This window comes from Bos javanicus, chromosome 24, assembly GCF_032452875.1.
Source record: "Bos javanicus breed banteng chromosome 24, ARS-OSU_banteng_1.0, whole genome shotgun sequence".
NCBI lineage: Eukaryota > Metazoa > Chordata > Mammalia > Artiodactyla > Bovidae > Bos > Bos javanicus.
This window is the reverse complement of record NC_083891.1, coordinates 7,520,403-7,544,033: the sequence shown is the minus strand read 5'-3', so window position 1 is coordinate 7,544,033 and position 23,631 is coordinate 7,520,403. Positions and strand designations below refer to the sequence as shown.

The following is a 23,631-nucleotide window of genomic DNA, read 5'->3' as shown; positions in this document are numbered from 1 at the left end:
CTTAGTTGCTCAGTCGTGTCTGACTCATTGTGACCCCGTGGACTGTAGCCTGCCAGCCTCCTCTGTCCATGTGGATTCTCCAGGCTGGAGAATCCAACCACACTGGAGTGGGTTGCCATGCCCTCCAGGGTATCTTCCCAACCCAGGGATTGAACCCAGGTCTCCCGCATTGCAGGCAGATTCTTTACCATCTAAGCCACCAGGGAAGCCCACCCTTACGGTAAAAAAGCATTAAGCATCACTATTTATTAACACTGTCGAGAACTGTGAGGGTCTAAGATTTCACCCCCTGCACCAGCTACCCAGTCGGCCTGCCGCAGTTCCATGGATGTCGGAAGAAGAGGAAAGCTGCCTGGATCAGAGAGCCAGGAAGCCATTACTTAGAGCAATAGTATTAGCCAGTGCGTTGGCATTTCTGTTGGTTTCCTGAGTCCCATTTCTCACAGGGAGGTGCAGAGAGGGCCAGGTGACACCCACATATGAAGAACATTGTGTTACAGGAGAGGAACCACAGCATAGGGAACCCTAATATTTTATGATCCAGCGCACCCTTTGTCCCAGAGGGAGACATCCTTACTGCGAGGGACATAATCTTCCCTCTTCTCCACAGGGAGATGCTTGCTCCATCTTTCATAACAAGGTTCCTCCCTGCCTTTGCTCACAAAACACGCAGAGGGGCGGGAGGCTCAGGGAGGACTGTCTACCAGCAAACTCTCACTTTGCTCATTTTTCCACTCAACTCACATCTGTTTAGATTGTGAAAAACCTTTTAAACTGGTACATTTGTTGGGATCAGTATATTATGAGGCAGCTAAAATTAATCATTTCCTCATTCTCCTATACACCTATAGCATACATTTGACAATCATATTTAGTCTTACACTATTATTTGAATTCTCATTTTTAAAAGGATTATCATTTCCCCATTGGCCAAACCAGGCCACATCGTTCAATTATTCTGATTCAACAAAGTAATTACGGACCACCAAACATGTGCAAGGAGATCCATGAGACATGAGTCTGCCTTCTCTGCATAGAGCTGTGGCATGCATTTCTCACAGTTTTATGCATTAACATTTACTGAGTGCCCTCTGTGAGTCTGGCCTTTCACAAGGCTCCACAGACACAAAGGTAAATAGACCTTCTTTCCTCACGTTCAGGATAAGCTCACAGAGGAGATACTAAGGCAAAGAGTTAAGAGGTGAGCTGGGTACACAGGAGAGGGTAAGAGTACCATGCAGCGGCTCAGGATCAAGCCAGGTGAGATGGTGTGCAGGACTCTCTGAGGCTTCCTACGTGAATTCTTCAAGAAAAACAGGAATGAGTTTGAAAGAGTCGGTGCAAAGGAGTGTGAGGGGGTGCGCTGCCACGGGGGGAAGGAGCCCAGGCCACAGGGCCGGGAGCTGCCTTCCTGGGGAACTGTGTGTCCTTTTGAAAGGGGCTGGCGAGCCGAGGTGGGGTGGAGGACGGCTGAAATCAGAGAGTCATCAGGGGAAGTTCCGACGTGTATAAACATATGTTACATAAGAGAGAGTCTGAGGGTTAACAGTCTGGCTAAAAGAAAGCCCTGGGTTCCACATATATTCACGCAATTTGAGCCACACTCACTTCTCCAGCTTCAACTTTTCCCAATCTCCACCTCCACGCCTGCTCTCCCAGCCTCATCCCAACTACACGCGAAAAGGAAGCCCTAGAGGAAGTCTAGAGCTTAATTATAAACCAAACAATGTTTTTTACAAGGAGTTTTACTGGAAAGGGGAGAACTGATGGATTTTGCACGTGGGGATTGAGTACAGAGCCCTCTAATCATGCCCGTGTCACCAGCACTGAGGACCCTGAGGACGTAGGTGCTGCGCAGGGGAGTCTGCCTTTATCCCGGACAGGTGTGGAGGGGAGGGACGGCCCAATGCTCACAGTCACCCCTGCAAAGAACAGAACCGAGAAGCGGGACACTGCTGTCAGGAAGACCAGCTGGGCGGCTGCAGCCATAAACATGGTGGGAAATTTAGGGTAACGGGAATGAGCATGAAGAAAGCACATGGATTCACCAGGCTTCGGGGAGGAAGAAGCTGCAGGACTCAGTGGCTGACGGTGGCAGAGCCCGCAGACTAGACGGGCTGCAGCTCGCTGACCCGGGCTGTCGGGCTGATGGGTGCCGCTCACTGAAACAGCAAGTGCAGGAGTACAGGAAATCGGGCAAGAATGCTGGGTTCAGTATTGAAACACCCTTTCTCAGTAGCAGACAAGCTTTTGTCTCCTGGCCACGCTCTCCTGTTTCAGCGACCAATGCCAAGATGAAGAGGCACGAACGTTTTCTTCATTTTTAAAGCCTCTCATTCTTTGTCCGTAGGTGACAGAGAACTTGCAGCCATCAGACCTCCAGCTGTTGGGCTTTTCCAGACAAGAACCCCCAAAGCAACTCACCTTTCCCTCCTCCATTTTTAGAAAAAAAATTCTCTCTTCAATGTATCAGAGCCTAGTTATTTAGTCAATTCAACAATATCTAGAAACACATTTCAAATAAAAGGGAAGCAGAAATGAAGGCATTAACGCAACATGTGGGGATCTACCCGCTTTGCTGGTTTAGTTACACTGTCTCACTTCTGCTTCAAGGCTCTGGGGGTTTCTAGGATGCTTCTCATCCCACAGATAAAGAGGAACCTCAGGCTTCAGTTACAGTCAGGATGCTGAGCTCAAGTCTATCACACCGCGATTATTTAACGTTCCTGTGTGCCCCATCCAGTTTCTCCTCAGAGTTTCTAAAAGGTGTAGTACTCTGCCATCTCAGTCGTGTTTCTAAGCCTGCCGAAACCATTTTCACTGCTGTCCGATAACTCCGCTCGAGGCGCACACCAGGGAGAGGCTGCTGCTCTGCCCAAAGCAGCAGTTCTCAAGGTCCCAGCTCCCGTCTCCCAGGCTGAGAGGAATAGGTTTCTTATGCGGCTAAACTTCTCGGCTTCATTTTCTTTCTAAGAATTACAATTTCTACTCTCCTCCTGATGAAAGGAAACAGGAGGGCCTATTTGCTGTGGCTGAATTCATACAATACTGCATGGAATTCACGGGGTCGAGTGGAAATGCTCTCCTTTCTCTTTGTTCAGCGTCCTCCTGGCCCCTTGTCTATGATTCCGTTTCCAGCTCCTGCGAGATACCTGTTCTTTGTCTTAGTTGCTACACACATCTTCCCTGATTCTTTCATTATCATTTCATTGGATTCATGTTTGGAATGAGTTGTCTACCAAAAAAAGTGTTTTAAAAATACACGTGACTTAAGACCCAAAGTTATAATCATCAGAAAACAGTATTACCAGCCTGAAATATATATATATACACACATATATATATACATTTGTGTGTATATATGTATATATCCACAAATATAAATTTATGTGTGTATGGGCTCAGTTGCTCAGTCATGTCCAACTCTTTGTGACTCCATGGACTGTAACCCGCCAGGCTCTCTGTCCATGGGATTTCCCAGGCAAGAATACTGGAGTGGGTTGCCATTCCCCCCTTCAGGGGATCTTTCCGACCCAGTGCTTGAACCCATGTCTCTTGCATCTTCTGCACTGGTAGGCAGATTCTTTACCACTAGCAAAACTAGGGAAGCCCATATATATTTATACTTATATACCCACACAAAGCAAAGGAAGTAGACAATGCACTCACATTGGGCAGACTTGTCTTAGGTAAAAAAGTAACTTCCTATAAATTTTTTAACAAAAATAGTTTTCTGACCACTTCAAGGCTACTCACCACCATTGTCAGGGCCCCTCAGTGAATCAACCCAGCTGAAATGTTTTCTGACATGTTCATTTCAGTTGCTCAGTCATGTCTGACTCTTTGCAACCCCAACATGCCAGGCCTCCCTGTCCATCACCAACTCCTGGAGTCTACCCAAACTCATGTCCATTGAGTTGATGATGCCATACAATCATCTCATCCTCTGTCGACCCCTTCTCTTCCTGCCCTCAATCTTTCCCAGCATCAGGGTCTTTTCAAATGAGTCAGTTCTTCGCATCAGGTGGCCAAAGTATTGGAGTTTCAGCTTCAACATCAGTCCTTCCAATGAACACTCAGGATTGATCTCCTTTACGGTGGACTGGTTGGATCTCCTTGTAGTCCAAGGGACTCTCAAGAGTCTTCTCCAACACCACAGTTCAAAAGCATCAATTCTTTGGTGCTCAGCTTGCTTCACAGTCCAACTCTCACACCCACCTAACTACTGAAAAAACCGTAGCCTTGACTAGATGGACATTTGTTGACAAAGTACTGTCTCTGCTTTTTAACGTGCTGTCTAGGTTGGTCATAACTTTCCTTCCAAGGAGTAAGTGTCTTTTAATTTTTGACATGTAAATAGTAGCTAATGAATGCTTTCCTGGGAAAGTCATTAAAATTGAGGCTTCAAAGAACTGAATGCTGTCCAGCTTCTGAGGGGTTAAACTCAAAATTTAATCCTTTTAGATGTGGTATCAAACAGTGACAAATGATCCTGTATTTGAACTTCAACTGCTTTTGTACTTAGAAAAATCTCCCAATTTGAACTATTTTCCTAAATTTCTTTCCAATGATTTTCAATGCTTATTTTTTCACTTCTTTTCAAGGTCTTTGTAATTTACTCTTATCTATCATGGAGGAAAGAATATAAACTAGTATGCTTCCTTAAAGAGTTGGCCAAATTTCCCAGAACTAGAAATTTTTTGAAAATGATAAGAGTTAGAATAGACATAGAGGTATGAAGACTTAAGCAACCATAAAGCTGTTCTGTCTCTGACTTAATTAGAAAATTTTAATTTTTACATGGTTTATCAATTTATACTAAGTCAGTGTTATTAATTATGTAAACATAAATGGTTTTCATTAAAATATTATGTTCCACAGCAGTAGTGAAAATGAGTGAATTCAGTAACAATGACCAATTCACCATTGTGAACATAATCCAAGATCAATCCGAAGGGGTTACTGATAATTTTATAAGATTTAGCATCCTATTTCTAGAAGCTGCTACTGCTGCTGAGTCACTTCAGTCATGTCCAACTCTTTGTGACCCCATGGACTACAGCCCACCAGGCTATTCTGTCCATGAGATTCCCCAGACAAGAATACTGGAGTGGGTTGCCATTTCCTTCTCCAGAAGATCTTCCCAACCTGGGGATCGAAACTGCATCCTGACCGCTCTGCAGGCAGATTCTCTACCATTGAGCCTATTCTAGTAAGTGATTGTTAAATATATATGTATTTTTTAAATTGATAAAAACTAACATTTCTGATTTCTACAATTATAAAATTGAAGTAAAACATATAAAGAAATATAGACTCTTGGGGGGAAAAAAGTGAATCTCCATATTCTTATTGTCAAGAAACATGAAATACAAGTAATTCAGATTATCCTGTGCTCTTTAGAAAATGAATATGATGGAGAGAAATTAAAAGGGAAAAAAAAAGGCATGAGGTCTGCTTGCTCCCTTGCCTCTAAAATATGTTTTTGTTTGCAAAAGCATACTCTTTTCTCTGGTTGTTGTGCTAACTGTGAGGTAGACAAACTTCTGGGGTCAGTGAAGAGTTTAGAGCCAGCAGAGGGCAAGAGGGTCAGTCCTGCAGGGCTACCAGATGGATTAAGTTAATCAGTGCAAGTGAAATCTCTGCTGCTTCCTGGGACATAATTAAGTTCAGTTCAGTTCAGTTCAGTAGCTCAGTCGTGTCCGACTCTTTGCAACCCCATGAATCACGGCACACCAGGCCTCCCTGTCCATCACCAACTCCCGGAGTTCACTCAAACTCACGTCCATCAAGTCGGTGATGCCATCCAGCCATCTCATCCTCTGTCGTCCCCTTCTCCTCCTGCCCCTAATCCCTCCCAGCATCAGAGCCTTTTCCAATGAGTCAACTCTTCGCATGAGGTGGCCAAAGTACTGGAGTTTCAGCTTTAGCATTCCTTCCAAAGAACACCCAGGGCTGATCTCCTTTAGGATGGACTGGTTGGTTCTCCTTGCAGTCCAAGGGACTCTCAAGAGTCCACAGTTCAAAAGCATCAATTCTTCAGTGCTCAGCTTTCTTCACAGTCCAACTCTCACATCCATACATGACCACTGGAAAAACCATACCCTTGACTAGACAGACCTTTGTTGGGACACAATTAGTGATCAGTATTAATGACCAGTAATATCATGACCCGAGCACTCGGCTACTTAATGCCCGATTGTATCCAACCCAAGGTCACCCGCTGAGGCCAGTACCAGCCTCAGAGGCTGTGCTCCCCACCCTTCCCTGTCCTGGCCTGTTTTCAGTGACATGACTACAGGCAACATGACATTATACAATGGCAATAATTCCACAAGCATCGTTCAGCCTTTTGACATGAGTACTGAATAGTAAAAAAAAAAAAAAACTGATTAAAATATATTTCAATCTCTCACAGAGTTAAAGATAACTAATTAAAAATTAAAAGGGCTTCCCTGGTGGTCCAGTAGTTGGGAATCCACCTGCCAGTGCTGGGGACGTGGGTTTACTCCTTGGTCTGGGAAGATCCCACGTTCCGGGGCAACTGAGCCCATGCGCCACAACTACCGAGCCTCGGAGCCACAGCTACTGAAGACCGTATGCCCGGGGGCTGGTGCTCTGCAACCAGTATCACAGGAGGTCCCGCAATGAGGGAGTAGCCCCCGCTCACCCTAAACAGAGAAACCCGGCACAGCAACAAAGACTCAGCACAGCCAAAAAACACAATAAAATTCATTTTTTAAAAAATTAAAAACTTTTTCTGGAGTTGAGCTGTAGGAGTTGCTTGTATATTTTTGAGATTAGTTGTTTGTCAGTTGCTTCATTTGCTATTATTTTCTCCCATTCTGAAGGCTGTCTTTTCACCTTGCTAATAGTTTCCTTTGATGTGCAGAAGCTTTTAAGGTTAATTAGGTCCCATTTGTTTATTTTTGTTTTTATTTACAATATTCTGGGAGGTGGGTCATAGAGGATCCTGCTGTGATGTATGTCAGAGAGTGTTTTGCCTATGTTCTCCTCTAGGAGTTTTATAGTTTCTGGTCTTACGTTTAGATCTTTAATCCATTTTGAGTTTATTTTTGTGTATGGTGTATTGGTGTGTCTGATGTATAGAACAGTCTTATGGACTCTGTGGGAGAGGGAGAAGGTGGGAAGATTTGGGAGAATGGCATTGAAACATGTAAAATATCATGTATGAAACGAGTTGCCAGTCCAGGTTCGATGCACGATACTGGATGCTTGGGGCTAGTGCATTGGGATGACCCAGAGGGATGGAATGGGGAGGGAGGAGGGAGAGGGTTCAGGATGGGGAACACATGTATACCTGTGGCGGATTCATTTTGATATTTGGCAAAACTAATACAATTTTGTAAAGTTTAAAAATAAAAAAAAAATTTTAAACTAACTGGGAATTAAGATGGCTTTCATTGCTGTCTGCTGGGTACACTGATGGTAAAATGCATACCAAGAATTTTTCAGCCTGCCTAGAAAAGTACTTTGAAATTTTTGCAGTACTTTTTCATAAAAGAGAAGAAATGTCCACGTCACCTCCTTTGCTCTGTACTCCCTAACTCCATTTTCATGGATCACAGATCTCCTATTCTCTATTTATCTGGCTATTTTCAAAACAACTAGAGAAATCACTGCAATATTGACCTACGAGGAAGCGCTGCTAACCAGAAACTCTAGGCTTCAGATTTCCAGGTTCTGAAATTCTCACAGTTTATTGACTACATGAGGAAACTTAAAATAGTGAATATAATTATACTGAGAGGTACTCGTAGGTCTTTCTCAGCAAGAATAAGCATCCTCACTTCTCACCACTCCCACCCATTTTGGCCTCATTCTTGTGCAAGTTGGTACCAGCAGTTTTCATCTCTGTTATTGGACTTGGAGGAATGCTGATTAGCTGGAGATAATAAGGAAGAACGATAAGTAAACCTAAGGAAATGTACATAAAATCAGAGGCTTCTTTCTTTCTACCTTCGAAACACCTTCTCTGAGAAATTGTTCTCTCTGGGGCTAAATTTTATCTCTCAGTTGCATGATGGTGGGAAAGGATTGCGAACAGCTCCTCTGTAGTCTCATTGAGTAAGCCAGCAACTCTGATCCACTCGCTCATCTTTAAATCATTCAAAAGTCTTCCTCATCCTTTAGAAAAAATATCCAGTCGGCTTCATAAGATGTAACAAACTCCCCAGGGTGTGCTCTCTCCATGCTTCCATCTCACCTGCTACAACTCACCATCTAGAGCTTTATCTTTCATCATGAGCATCACCAGGGCCTGATTCCTAATGAGGAGATACAGAGTCTGAAAGCCATGACTGTTTGGGTACTGTGGTCTAATGCAGACAAACAAAATATTTACAAATCTAAGAAGACAGGGACATCCCTGGTAGTGTCTGGTGACTAAGAATCTGCCTTCCAATAGAGGGGCTGTGGGTTCGATCCCTAGTCAGGGAACTAAGGGCCCACAACTAAGACCCAACACTGTCAAATAAGTATTTTTAGAAAATCTAAGAAGACATAATTTTGTTTGTGGTTATCAGAATGTTTCCCAGAGCTCTGAAAAATCAACCTAATCCTTACTAAAAGGAGAAGTTCAAGGCAAATTTCTTCATAGGATGAGATGAGAAATCAGATGTGTTGAGTGCTAAGCAGGTTTCTGGACACACACCCTCAAACTCATCTCAGAGTCCTCAGACTAAACATAAGCTCAGTGTGTATCCACTGCAGAATAAAACTGCACTGCGTTCTATGAAAACCTGACAGTAAATTTTCAATCAACTTGTTTATTGCCCTCAATCTAGTCTTTTTTTTTTTTTTGCAAATTCCTCCTGCATAAACTTATGTGACATTCAATTTTTTCTATAATATTTCTGTCATAAATCAAATCTCTAATTTATAACTCTCATAATAAATCTCATATACTATATAGGAAAGTCCCACTCTCTTGGAAAAGTGTTTCTATGCATTCGTTTAAAATCTTTAGAGAAGAATTACAGCAAATGAAATTCTCCTTCTTCTCCTTAAGATGTCATCTTAAGGATGATCAGCTGATATGTATTCTTGTAATTACTTTGCAGGCAATTAATGTGACTAGATAGTAAATGTGTTAAAATGCTTCAGATACTAGTTCTGCAGATCTCAGCTTGAACTGGGCACACCCTACTTCATGATCCTTAATAGTTCTTTGATTGCTAAAACTTTCTATAAATACGTTCAAAATGGAAACAAAGGTGTATCAATATGTAACTCATTTATATTAACAGAGAAGAAAATGGCATCCCACTCCAATATTCTTGCCTGGGAAATCCCATGGACAGAGGAGCCTGGCAAGCTACAGTTCATGGGGTCATAAAAGAGTTGGACACAACTTAGCAACTAAACAAATTTATATTAACATTATATTAAAAATTTATACCTAAACTCTTGAAAATAGCAATGAAGAGTTTATAGCTCAAAAACTAAATATATCTACTTTTATTTTTATAATATTGTCCCATTCCTTTTTGAGCACCATTAATACATTTTTTTCACATATTCTCTACTGTTTCAACTTTGATTATCCCATGTTAATATTTACCATTTTATTAGCTGCCACAGATTGCTTACAAATTCCACAGCTACTCAAATGCAGTCTGCTGACAGAGTTCAACTAAATTTTACTGTTGTAGAAAATTAATATCACAGCTGTATAAAATTAGATCCCAGTAGGTAATTAGAATACAAGAGAAATAAAATGTATGCAACAGGAATAAATAAATGGTACATCAACCAAAATAACAGAAGACTATTTTTGGTCTAGAAAATTTATGAAATGGGTATTAAAAAACATAATTCTGTATGAATCAAATAAAACCATCTTTAAAGCAAATTAAAGTATTAGAAGGATATTGTGTTTGATTTTTTTTTTTTTCCCAGCATGAGAATGCGGCTGCTAACTCATCAGTTTCTCATAACTGGAGGAGGGTACTACATAGGATTAAATACTATGCATTTTTCCATTCAAAATTTTCTAACCTTTAAAGAGATGAGTTGTGGAAGGCCCAGAGATTTGGATTCTGCCAGTGCGGGAAGGAAGGGATTCCAAAGATAAAGGGCATCCATCACAAACATCCAAGTCCCGGGAGCTGTCCGTCAGGAAATGAACAGCCGTGTGCCGCTTCTCAGAGACAGAGACAGAGGGAGAGGGAGTGTCTGAGATAACCATTGGCACGAGCCTCTAGAATCCAGGTGTTTTGGTTCCCAAAATCTTCAGAGAAGTCTACATCCCTCAGATGCTAAATGCATTAAAAGACTGAGAACCTAAACAAAAAAAAAAAAGAATATTTAAATATCTACTTATGAAATAAGCCCAAAAGGTCCATTGTTTTGGGGGTGAGTGTGCCATTATGAATAACAAAAAATATGAATGTATATTAAAGAAAGGAGAACAAGACAGGGAAGGACAAAGGGAAAAGAAAGGTTTTTCAAATTAAAATTAGAGCAGCAGAATCTTTTTTATAATTTAGTAAGCTTGGAAGGTAAAGTAAACCTCAAATCCACAAAATAAAGCAGCAGAAAAGAGAGTGAAGATGGAAAAGACTGGGAAATTGTCAGAACAGTACTAGAACATATAAATAATAGAAGGTTAGAAAAAGAACAAAGGTGGGAGAGAGAGCAGAGAAAATGATGGGAGGGAAATAATTAACAAAAATTATAATAATAATTCAGAAGTATTTCCCAGAAATGAGACACCTTTGTTCCTTGATTGAAAAAAAATCTCATAAAGCCTTTGGAAAAATACTCACACTGAGACTCATGAACCTCATAACAATGGATCAGTGGCAGGTGTTACTGCAAAGGCTTTGCTTCTCCTCAGTAGCCGGCTGTGAAGACTGAACTGGTGGGCTGCGTGTGTGTACCACAGAATACCCTGCTCTCAGTGTTAATCCTGTGTTATACACACACGAATGTATACACTATGAGACTGTGCTATCATGAATTAACACATTTAACACATGATCCTATTGACAGAAACTATTACAACAGCCATTATACACTTGAGGGACAGAAGAGTCGAGGAACAGAGTGAGAACTCAAAGCCACGTCCTCTTCCGTCAGAGCTAACACGATCAACCATCGCACAACACAGGATCCTCAGGGCATGAACCAAGAGAGATTCACAGTGAATTAAAAAGCTGAAGATAGTAGAGGAAATTTATGAAAATGTAAAAACAACTTGTAAGAAAATATTTTAATAATGTGATAAAGAAAGACTTATTTCAAGACACAAAACCAGAAACCACAAACACTTGACTACAAAATTTAAACACTTAATTGCAGCAAAAAGAAATTAAACAAGATGCAATTTTTTATCCTTCAAGTTGGCAAAATTTTTTAATCTAACAATCCAGATCTATCTAACATTAGAATAAAAAGTATTTTAATACCCTCTAGGTGGGAATGTAAATTAGTGTAATGCAAATTGACAGTTTATATCAGAAACATGGTGGCATGAAACCTTTAAATTTTTCCTTTTTTGATAATTGAAGATGAAAAGTTACACGTTATATTTAATCATTTTATGTAATCTTAAAGAATTTCAGTAGCAAGTACAAATACCTCCCAGAGAAAAAGTCAAGAGAATAATAATCCCTGATCCCCTGGAGGAGGGCACGGCAACCCACTCCAGTGTTTTTGCCTGGAGGCTGGCGGGCTACAGTCCTTGGGGTCGCACAGAGTCAGACACGACTGAGCACAAGGCACTGGAGGGGAAGTTTAGGAAGAACTGAAATAGAGTCTTTGTCGAGTGGAGTGAACAGGTCTATTCCAGCAAGTTTTTAATTTAAGCCACAAAGTTGATTTCTGTTTTTTTGTTTTGTTTTCATCAACAGTGTCTAGGGGCAGAATTCAAATGAATGTTGAGAAAATGATTAATTATTTCTCTCTTTTCTTCTCATACTCATTGTTGCCAAAATCAAACAGCATTTATTAAGCGTAAGTTCAGCTCGGATTGAGGTATATTATTTTTGTGATAAGTATTAAATAACATCAGTTATCAACTATCTGTAAAGACATGATTGAGGTAAGAAGAATTCACCATTTCATTTCCAATTAGACTAGAAACTGTTTGTAGAGGAGATGAAGAAATCTTCAAGATGACTGAATGAGAACAATATTCAAAGCCTGTCATAATGAGGACAGCACACTGCGATGATGGAGAAAGTATAGACACTGAATAGGAAGTCAAACAGAAGTGTGGACACACTCAGCATAGAAAGAAGGGGGGAAACTAACATTTATTAGGCACCTACCACCCCAGGTGTCTTCCTGTATGTTGTTTTGTTTGAAAGTATATGTGTGTGTTCAGTCATGTCCAACTCTTTGTGATCGCATGACCCCTGCCAGGCTCCTCTGTCCATGGAATTTTCCAGGCAGGAATACTGGAGTGGGTTGCCATTTCCTCCTCCAGGGGATCGTCCCGACCCAGGGATCTAACCCGGGTCTCCTGCATTGCAGACAGATTCTTTTCCCATTGTGCCACCTGGGAAGCCCATGTTGTTTTGTTTAACCCTCAAAATGCCTTAGGAAAGGGACTTCCCCGGTGATCCAGTGGTTAAGACTCTGTGCTTCCACTGCAGGGGGCAAGGGTTGGGGTTCGATCCCTGGTTGGGGAACGAAAATCATGCATGCCAGATGGTGTGACCCCCCCCAAAAAAAAATACCTTAGGAAAGCGTGTTCTGTCTGTGCAAGAAAATGAGGCTCCAAAAGGGACAGTAGGGCTGGATTTGAACTCAGGGCTGTATGTTTCCGTTGAGGGGACGGCGGGTCTGCACAGTCTGGGGCAGGGGTCACTGTGACGGCTGGACTGACGTGTACAGCCCTGACCAAGCCCGTGGGCCGCGCTGGCGTCCTGCCTTGCTCCCAGGCCGCACTGGCTGCACAGACCCTGCCCTGGATGTCTGCTGCTGCCTGTCCCTGTCTAAGGAGCGTCCCAAAGCAGCTGGTGGACCCCAGAAACTCAGGGACCGTGGTTTCCACTACTTTGTCTTCCCTGTGGAATCTTGAACTGTTTTAGTAGCTGCTTGGTAAATGTTTCTTAAATGACTGAAGTTTTACACCAAGATTCCAGGGTCAAAACCTGGAATGCATGGGCAAAGACGCTTCTATCTTCACAACTCCAACCTTGGCCTTCAGGCTACAGGTAATGTGAATTAAAGGTGTGCTCTCACACTGCTCTCTTTCAGATATTTCTATTTTTTTTTAAGTAACAGGGTAAAACCAAGGCCAGTAACACGTCTTAACATTAGGGCTTCCAACTGGTTTTTGCTCATGAATGCCAGTCTCGCCTCCTATAAGAACTATGAATTATCATCCAGCAAGTCAATGGTGAGATAAGGAAGCAAACTGTAAAATTTTAAGCGAAGTTTCCAATATCAGGTCAGTGTATCCTAACCCTGTCATACAAGCACCATGTAAAAAGGCCACCTCCTTAGGGAAGTCTTCACTGACTGCCCCTATGGTGGCCCTACTGGAGGAGGGCCCTCATGGCATCTGTTTCTTGCTATGATGACAGACTTGTTATTGTCTAGTCGCTAAGTCATGTCTGACTCTGCGGCCCTATGGACTGTAGCCCACCAGGCTCCTCTGTCCATGGGATTCTCTAGGCAAGAATACTGGAGTGGGCTGCCAACTCCTTCTCCAGGGGATCTTCCCATACCAGGGATGGAACCTACATCTCCTACAGTGGCAGGCAGACTCTTTACCACTGAGCCACTGGGGACGATGCATTTAACATGTATGAATTTAATTGATACACACTGATTTCAGACTCAAAAAGCCATATTATACCCCTGCTGTCATACAGACCGTGCAGAGAAGGAACCGACATACCCAGACACCAGTAGTCTCTCAAAAGCAGTTACAGCTGGTCACGCGGGGCCAGCTCCCTAGCCCCTACTCCTGACCTCGCCTCTGGTGGCTCCATCTTACCCCCTACACCCGGCTTCCCTTTCCTCACGGCATCTTCACGGTCCGACAGGAAAGAGAAGACACGCTCAGCTGAGGTTTTATGGGAATGTAACGACGGGACCCACAAATGAGCTGTGGATCCAGGTACTGAGCCGATGAGGACGTGTGAGCGACAGGCAGGAGCAAGGCACCCCGCCACCCTCGGGCCTGAAGGAGCAGAGAGAGGAGACGGGGTTTCTGGACCCGGAGAGGCAGGGGAGGGAGTGGGAAGATCTGGACGCCGGGAGACGCGCAGGCTGGCAGGGGCGGTGGGGCCCTCTCCGCCCTGCCCTGCTCTGAGGCTCACCCAGAGAACCAGGCTAACAGTGCCCCTAAAAGGGTATTTATCTAGAACGGAAGGCTCCACTCTCACGATTTTTCTTAATGTTAGGAGATTCTGCAACTTTAATTAGCTTTTTATTATTACCCGATGCACCCGCATTTCCTCCCCAGATCTCAACAAGGATAGGGTTCTGAGTCGTCAGACACACCCGACGATGATGAGACTGGCTTTAAGCGCGGAAGCTTGCAAAGGACAGCCCCACCTGGGAGTGAGCAGATTTTGCTCTTTCTGTGTTAACAGACCGTCTTCCCTGGGTTTCTCGCCACAGAGACCAGAAAACGTATAAACCAGACTCAGCACGTTTCTTGCTTTGTGTGACGCAGAAGCTCCGAGAGCACAGCACACCACCTCTATTCCATCTTCTCTGCACACTGAGCTCATCCATCAGATACTCATCCTCACGTGGGAAGAACAATCCTGACTCATTTAGAACACACACCTGGGAAGTCCACGAGAGGCCCGAGAACGCATCCTTTCTCCTGATGTTAGCATTCCACTAGTTTTCCAGTAATTACCTTTGGATTTTGCATTAAACAAAGTTCTCACTGCAGGGGTACATCTGTGCTATACAATCGTAGTTATAATTTTTTTTTTAATAAATTTTCTGTAAGAGTTAGCTTTTAGACCACTCTAGATTCATGGGGTCGCAAAGAGTCGGACGACTGAGCGACTGAACTGACCTGAATAACCATGGAGGTTTATCATTTGGGTTAATAACTGCATCATGAAGTGGGTACCATTACTCACAAACCCGGGGTACTGAAACGCTATCCCCCTGTGTATTTTTTCCTGATAATTGACACTGGTTAGGATAAAATGAAGTTGACTGCTCAAAAAGGTTTTAAGGAGTGTGTCATTCGTTCCTGTATGCTGAAAAGGGACCATCAAACAAAAGAAAGCGTTTACAGGTTCTCCACCAAAAGCAGTTTTTGGTCGTGGGGGGAGATTCTGTGCTTTTGTTCCAGAGATTGAAGGACAGTAAAAGTCTGAGATCCCTGGAAAGTTCTCCCTAGCTCTCCGGCATCCAGAATTTCTGATAGCACCCGGGTCCAAAACTGGGCCCTTAAGACCACATCCTAGCCACCCGCCAGGAACCAGCCGCTGGGCACTCGCTGCCCCTCGGAGCCAGCCCCTGGTGCCGAGCCAGCCCCCCAGTACCGAGCCAGCCCCCCGGTACAGCTCTCCTTCTGTGCCCCTCCAGGTCACGGGTTCGGGCCCTCAAAGATGTCACGTGCGCAGACCTTCCCCAGCTACGCCTCGGAGCAGAGCGAGGAGACGCAACCGGCCCTGTCGCGCTCCAGCAGCTATGGCTTCAGCTACAGCTCCAGCCTCATCCAGTGACACCCAGGGCGAGGCTGAGACCAGAGAGACCGTCTGTCCGGACCGCCTGCCTGCCTGCGGGGCGCGCGCCCTCTGCCTCCCGGAGGACCAACCGCAGGGAACATTGACCTGGGTCGGGTCTGGCCCCAGTCCCGGTAGAAGGTTCAAAACTGGAGTTCTGCTTCCTTGATTCTGTGGCTAAGTCCTTTATTTATTGAGTTTCTTGGGGTGGGGGTGGGGGGGGGTCGGTGTTTTACAAAAATAGAATCCAAATCGTCTGAACAGTCATTTAAATAAAATTCTTTGGGTCTGACAGCAGCCGGAACCTGGGCAGGGTGAGAAGTTGCCAAGCTGGACTGCACTGGACCTGGGTGAGGGCATTACCCCTGGCATTATTACTCTGGGCTCAGTCCCCCCATCTGGTGAGAGGTCTGTCTTTGGGCAGAAAGGTGACCTGCCACAAGCTGTGTGGCTCGGAGAGTTTCAACAGGGACAAATTCAGTAAGCTCTACAAATGGTACCACAACTCTCCATATAAGTAAGCCCAGTGACAATTAAGGGAACACGAAATTTAGAACACTATTACCCAGGGCCTTGTAGCTCTATTCTGTGTGTGTGCTGTGTGTGTGCGTGTGTGTCTGTAGACAAATACAGATATGGATATTGCTGTATCCATCTATATCTAACACGTATATATCCATGTGTGCCGAGAGTGACAGGATATGCTCACTTAAATTGTTGAAAACTGTAATTTGGTGCATTAAAATTAAGATTGTTATGTTGAATAACTATTTTTAAAATAGTCCTGTAAAAAAAAAAAGACTTCTTATTAGCAAAGTATTTATGTATTCACATCTGCTCCTATGACAAACAGAGGCGACAATGTGAGAACAGGAAACTACTCTGGAAGCGAAGGGACCGGTCTGGCTGTCCTGCTCATCACGTCACGGCCCTGTCTTTCCGTTTAAGTACCCCTTGTTGTTGATGATGTTTCTCCCTTGGGCCCCCTCTGAGCTACATGGGAAGATAGGGTGTGATCCCCAATCAGCTTCCATTTAACCTGGAGGAAATGAAGGACTCTAAATGACAGTCTGATTAAGGGATAAAAATACACTTTAAAAGAACTCAGACATTTTGCAGTCAAAAGAAGAAGAGCATGGAAAGGATGGTAGGTATCATTCTTAAGTGTCAGAGATGCTATTCTCAGAGAGCCATCAGGGGCTTGTAATTACTACATAACCAGAATTGGCTGGGTTTTACTCTCATTTGACTGGATATGGGTTGGGTGGGATTGTAAGAGAAAATGTATCCAACAACAACAAAAAGTTTTTTCATCCCTGAGACTAATGACAGACCTATAAGGTTTAAAAGGAAGTGGTGATTCCCACGTGAACTGGGGAAGTTTGGCTAATTCAAGTCAACATAGATATTTTTTTCTAGTTTGGAGTTTACTTAAGTAAAAATAAAAATCATTCTGCCTGAATTGTCTGATGCCACATGCCTAAGATGGTCAGCTCCCAACACTCCAAGGTGGATTTAAAGAACCATGATCCTAGTCTTGTAAGATGAAAACCTGATGTTTTTTTCAATATCAAAATTGTTTAAGCTTTCAGAGTTAGTCTATTGAAAGGGTACCTGATTTGCTGACCTGTGATAAGACTTTTTCATCCATGGCCATAGCTTGAATGCAGATTGACAGTTCATTATAGACAGTTACTACTAGATAAAAGCAGTATCCAGTCCCTCCTTGATAAATTTCACACTTATAGCCACTACCTAGACTCTCCACATCTCTCAGATGAGTTTGAAAATGCCATCAAGATGCTAATCATAAGAGTTAATGTGGCTGTGAAAAATAATTATCCTAAGCTTTCAGGGGTAAAAAGAAAATTACTCAAACGCTCTGCGCTGTGACTTTTGCTGACACAGCAGAAGAGCAGAAGACTGGTTGCTGATGTTCATACAGCCTTCCCTGAAGTCCCAGCTTCCAGGGTTGAACACCTCCTAATTACTTGAGCACGTGGCATTTGCATTGGAAATGCCGTTAAAGAAACACATCAGAGCGACTCCTGGCTGAGACCATTTGAGCCCAGCTCCTAGTGGCGCCGCGTTCACAGCAAGCCTCCTGCGGCTCACTTGGTCGAGCTGTTGCCTAGAGACCACAAGTTTCTACAAGGGACTTAGGGGAGACCCTCAGAGGTCCTGGTTTACGTCTCAGCTTTATTAATGTGCCAGCAGTACAGAAAGCAGGTCTGGGGAGGCGGGCGGGAGGGGGAGATTTTGCTGATTAGACGAGTCTGCCCTTGTGTCTGTTTGGCGGGAGACATGATACCTGCATGAAGTAGTTTCCAGAACACCATTTGCTTGTGATCATTACCAGTGAGTGTAACAGGGGAGTCCCAAAGATCAGGCATAACCTTGGGCCAGTTCATTCAGAGAATCATGTCATAAAGAGTCAGTGAGAGAGAAATTTCCTTCCTGTGTCGTTAACTCAATCTCATCACAATGAGAATAATGCTATAAAAGATTTCATGGTAAATTTTTGGAGACTTATTCTAGCCTACTCCTCTAGCTATATTTAAAATTGTAGCTAAGTCAAAACTGTTAAATGAACAGATAGAACAATTTATATTAACCTAATATACTTGGCATAAGGCAATGCACATTGTAATCAACATGACAAGCAGATAAATGTTCTACACAAACCAAAGATGAAAAGTTACTGAACCAGTCTGCTGGAACTTCGTAAAGCCAGAACCATAGCAGTCAGAAGAGGGGTCATAGGCGTGTATCCAGCTCACTCGAGGTTGTAGGTTTTTGACTGAAGATGCCTCTACATTTTGCATTTCTCTCCCTTCAGAAACTATCTTCTTCTTTAATATACATGTGACTTTTTCATCGTGAGGTAGTGACAGTTACGAACCAAAAACATCTTTTGACTCCTTCTGAAACTCAGATGGCTTTCCATCCAGATGTAGACAGGTGGGTGAAGGTGGTCAGAAGTCCCACATTGGGTTGGAAGAAACCCATGGTCAAGGAACCCAACACAAGTCACAAAGGCTCTTCTGAGCTCAGAGAAAGCCTGGAAGACACACATACTTCATGGAAAGATTATCTGAAGGGATTTATTTTTTATGTCCCTGTTTTTTCTTCTGATAATATTAATTGCTGTACACACGACCAAGCCATGAGGTTATATTTATTCAGAAAAGTACAAAATAACTGTGACCCGATGGTTTTCTATCCTGGTGGGAGTGAAAAGAAAACATTCCTTTCACTTATTCATCAAATGATACTAGGCACTCAGAACTAAATTGTTTATGCAATAAATACTTATGAACGAGTAGGTTTTGGCCACTACCGCCATTTGAACTTAATGAAATAAGAAATACCTATTTACTTATAGGTTAGGGAAGATGCTGTTTGATAGAGCATGTGAAATAAAGTGAAATGTATTTATTAAAAGTAAACCTCACCTTTTTCACCAAGTAGTGAAAAAGTGCTAGTCCTTGTATCTTGTACAGTTTTCCTCTGTCTTCACTGGGCAGTTATGTTTTGAAAATAATTTATCACCTATAAAATGATTAACCACGTATTCTTTTTGTCCAGCATAGAAGCAGTGGACAGATAAATAACTTTACACTGTTAGTAGTTTTTACAAATCCAATTTATTGCATGTGGTATCTTTAGAGTAGATATTAAAAACATAAAAATTGATGTCTGCCCCTCATTCTTTGGCCAGAATCTCAGAAAATCAGTAAAAAGCATGAGTACCTTACTCCCTAGATTACTTTAGCCATTTACTAAAATGGATCACTAATGCTACAGTGAAAAGAAGCTGAGAAAATTATATTCTTGTAAACAAAATTATAGTCCAGATTTTATTTTTAAACACAGCGCAATATATGTGCAGTCTACATTCAGTGGGGCTGAACTTAGGCCTCTAACACTTTGTGTCTTATAGCAAATATACTGAAAACTGCTCAAAGTGAAAATTAGACATTTTCTCCAAATCGAACATGACTTTGAATACCTTGCAATTTTAAATTACTTTACCAAAAATATACTTTACAATCCCCTGACCTTGGCCTCCTCAAAATAGATAAAAATGTGCCCCTGGACCTGTGTTAATAATTATAGTAGGTGATATGCCACATGAATGCACTTCTAGCCTATGTAATGTGTGGAGTGCAGTGTCGGCTAGAGGCGGGCAGAACAAGATGGCGGGACGAGTCAGGAGAGCAACAGTTCAGACAAAATTACAAAGACTCCAAGGAAGTGTCCAACATGACCGCAGGACTTCTGTCTTCACATTCTGACCTCAGTTCTATGTCACAGATGTGGCCTTTACTAGTTTCACCTCACACTAAGTATGCAATTGAAAGAAGACTTCGGTTTATCAGGTTTTGAAGTAACCACAGAAAGACAACACGTATCAAGTGTGCTTCCTTTGGTTTAGTGAAAATTATTGCACACAAAAGAATGTGTATCACAAAACACCCATGGTTAAACGTCTCTTCAGTAACACAAGGATCATCTCTGTACTGTCAACCTCATTTGAGTTTCAACACGAAGGTGTATTAGCCATGACACTGCCTGGGGGCTAATTAAAAGGTCAGTAGCCTCACGTGTGTGTTCCCTATAGTGTATTGGAAAGAGTCACCCACTTTTGCTCTCTGAAATGACCACAAATCCTCCCTTTCTTACCTGAGAATGTGAATCTTTGTTGTACATTTCTACAACTATTACAACTTAGTGGAGACACAGGATACTTCTTGGGGAAGTATCATTAGATGTTGGATGTCCTTTCTAGATAGATGGAATGCTAGCCAGCTCTGAAAGCAATCACGTAGAAGAACATTTCCACTTTATGCTCTGCTCAGGAGAAAACCCAAACCTGTTGGTATTGTAATTCATGTAAAGGCAAAGAAATGGTCAGGAACAGTTCTGCCTCGTTCCAGGCTTCTAATCCAGGAATGCTTCCTTGGCTCCATGGCGTATCCCAGTTAGACATGGTGGGAGCTGAGAAATGCTGCGTGGCCTCTAAGTAAATAGGCCCTTGCACGTGTAAGTGTCTCTCCCTGTTTTTCAGATGTTTCTAACTCTTCCTGAACCCATCACCACTAGTCCAATAGAAAGGCTTGATGAGGCAATTCATTAGACTGGTTGTAGGTCATGAGTGATTAGGATAAGTTTTATTACTTTTATATTATCACTGAGTTCTTTGTTGGAAATCCAGATTTACTTATCCTAATGTGATAGTTAAACAAAAAAAAAATTAAGTAGATGTCTATGTTTTGTATTCCTACTAGTTCATCATATATATTTATGATTATTGTTTTGGGCATCTTTATCACTCTGTAGCACTTTGTCACATCTTTGTTAGATAATAATATCCAGGCTACATTTTTTTCCTGGGAACTCAAAAAGCTTCCATTTTCAACTGAAATTTGGGGAATGGCATTTTTTTACATTAAAATACCTTACATATCAAGTTTTTTCTTACACACTTCAGTAGGCAATTATTTAAATTAACTTTAGATAAGTAAATAAGTTAAATTATTACATAATATGAAAAACACATTTTACTTGTGATTTTCATACACTTTTCTCTTGTTGAAGATTTTAACATCTTGTATACACTTAAAGGAGAGGAAAAATACATTTGTAATCAAAATACACCAACTTTATTCTACTAATTCTACCTAATAAGTTTTTATTTTGCTTTGTTTTCTCTGCCTGCTATTGTGGTTTGAAGAAAAATGACTGGATTTAAATTTTCTAATAGTTATTTTGGTAGGTTTAGTAGCTGACACAGTTAGCTTTTTCAGTCTATGCTCTGATTTTAGGATGGTTTTAAGGAACATAAATTCAACCCTTTTTGTAGACACAGAATTGTGAGTCAAATGGCACAAGGTCTCCATGCTATCTCTGTAGTTGTGTTCATGCTGGAACTTAATTACTATCTTAACACTCAAATGATCCACATAAGACTCATAAGAGTTGCTTATTTTCAGGAATCTGACATTTAAAACCTAAATCAGGAGAAAAAGAAAACTGAGATGATTTAAAGAATTTGTTTTTTTTAAAGTCACTGTAGGATTTCTCTCAAAAAAATTATGAGAGGGTTTTTATGGTGTTTCAATATCATCAACTATTTGACAGAAGCTGAAAAGTCAGGAAAAGTGAAAATGACAGGGGTATCTTAATATTAAATATGAATTAGAAATTAGTATGATTGATATAGGTTGATAAATAATTTGATTAATAAAATTTAGATTTACATATATATTGTATAATTCAAGGAACAATGCTTTCTTTTATCAAAAATATATATGGCTGTATCAGTGGGCAGAGTGGGGCAAAATGGAGCTCCCACTTTGTGTGACAGCCTGAATAGAATTTCTTTACAGTTATGATAGAATTATTTTAGTTATAGCAGGCAGTATATAAATCATAGCAACGAATCAGCCTACCCCTTGACAATAAATAATGCATGAAAGCCAGTATCATCTTTACTGAAGATGACAGGAGACCTCCTGGGACCTGCAGAGAACCTCTTACTCTCTCCACACACACAGTTTTGACTTTTTACCTACTCTCTATGTTCCACTACAATGATCTTTTTCTTAGGTCCACACAGAATTATCCCATCTTGTAAATTCCTCACCCCTATGAATCTTCAAACTATATTAAATTATGTGCTATATGTTTCCTTTATGTAAAACTCTTTTAAATTAATTTATATATACTTTGTGAAGTTTTATACTGTACATTGTAAACATATGTCATTTGTCATTGATTCCATTTACTGTTTATGAGCATTTTGGTAAATAACTGGACACTAGGCCCTTGTTAAGAAATAAAATATCCATTGCAAATTTGCTTCTATTGGAAAATATGTGATTTGACATCCTTTATCTTGAATCACAATTTATCCCAGATAACAGTTTGGGGACATCTGTACTTAACATTGGGCCACCTTTGGAAAAGGAACGCAAATAAAGAGCTGTCCCTGGAAACTAAATGTGAATTTCTGGCAGAACAGAAAATATTATTATAATGCGGCAATAATAAAATTAGGAAATTAAATTATTTAAAAATCTGTCTGTGTGATTATTCCCCTTGAAAATACATGAAATGCATAGCTCAAGAATTACCACTTTCTGAATTCATAGTTTCTATATCTCAATTCTTAATAGAGAAAACTTATTAACATCTTACTCATAATTTTAAGAAATTTACAAAAGATATGACTACCAGGAAGATGTTATAGTTGCACAGTATTAAAATTTCCCCCACCCCACTGTAAAAAAGAAAAAGCAGTTCAAGAATACAATTTTGCATGATCAAGATTTTGAACATCTAAATTGATGGTTTTTACTCACGAAGTATTTGATATTGCTGGAACTGTAATAGTATATGATTTCCTTAATTTTTGTTATTGTGTGGTGAGCTGTAACTATGTAATTAAACAGAATTTTGACAATCACATTCTGCTGACCTTTAAAATGTCACTTATTCCTTCACTTACTGGCTTGCTATTTTCAAAATAAAGTAAAAGAAGGCCTTTATTAAATGTAAGGTTACTGAGAATTTATTATGCATTTCCAGTGTTTTCCTAACTCTGGTATAATATAATTTTTATTAGGTTGACTCTGGTTTGACAGAATCATAGAATATTAATGTTGAAAATGACACTGGCAATCAACACATTTACTAGTGAAGCCATATCCAGAATTTTTAAGTGGCTTTCACAGTGTCAGACAACTAGAAAACAGCTTTCCTCCAGAACTATGCTCATCCTCTAATAAATAAATAAAATTATTGAAAACGAGCATGTGGTAGAAAAGGATTGAATATCCAAAGTGAAATGTGTGTGGTCATGACTGTGCTAGACATCAGTGGCTTTCTTTACCACTTTCTCTCTCACAACACAGAATCCTTTGTGACTTGGATTTAGACTTGCAGAATC

The 23,631-nt window shown here is 41.4% G+C and overlaps 1 protein-coding gene and 1 long non-coding RNA gene across 2 annotated transcripts in view; one reads left to right on the top strand and one right to left on the bottom strand.

Moving 5' to 3' along the window:
* DOK6 (docking protein 6) overlaps positions 1-23,240 on the top strand; it is a 410,764-nt gene extending 387,524 nt beyond the window's left edge. The window contains exon 8 of the mRNA XM_061399555.1: positions 15,538-23,240. Within this exon, the coding sequence (XP_061255539.1) occupies positions 15,538-15,677 (140 nt within the window). The 3' untranslated portion in view covers positions 15,678-23,240. The remainder of the gene's footprint in view (positions 1-15,537) is intronic.
* Positions 9,240-15,563, bottom strand: LOC133237476 (uncharacterized). Its single transcript, XR_009733209.1, has 2 exons — positions 15,495-15,563; positions 9,240-10,305 (listed from the first exon to the last, which is right to left on the bottom strand). It is a non-coding gene; the product is annotated as an uncharacterized LOC133237476 (long non-coding RNA).
* Positions 23,241-23,631: the final 391 nt, after the last annotated feature.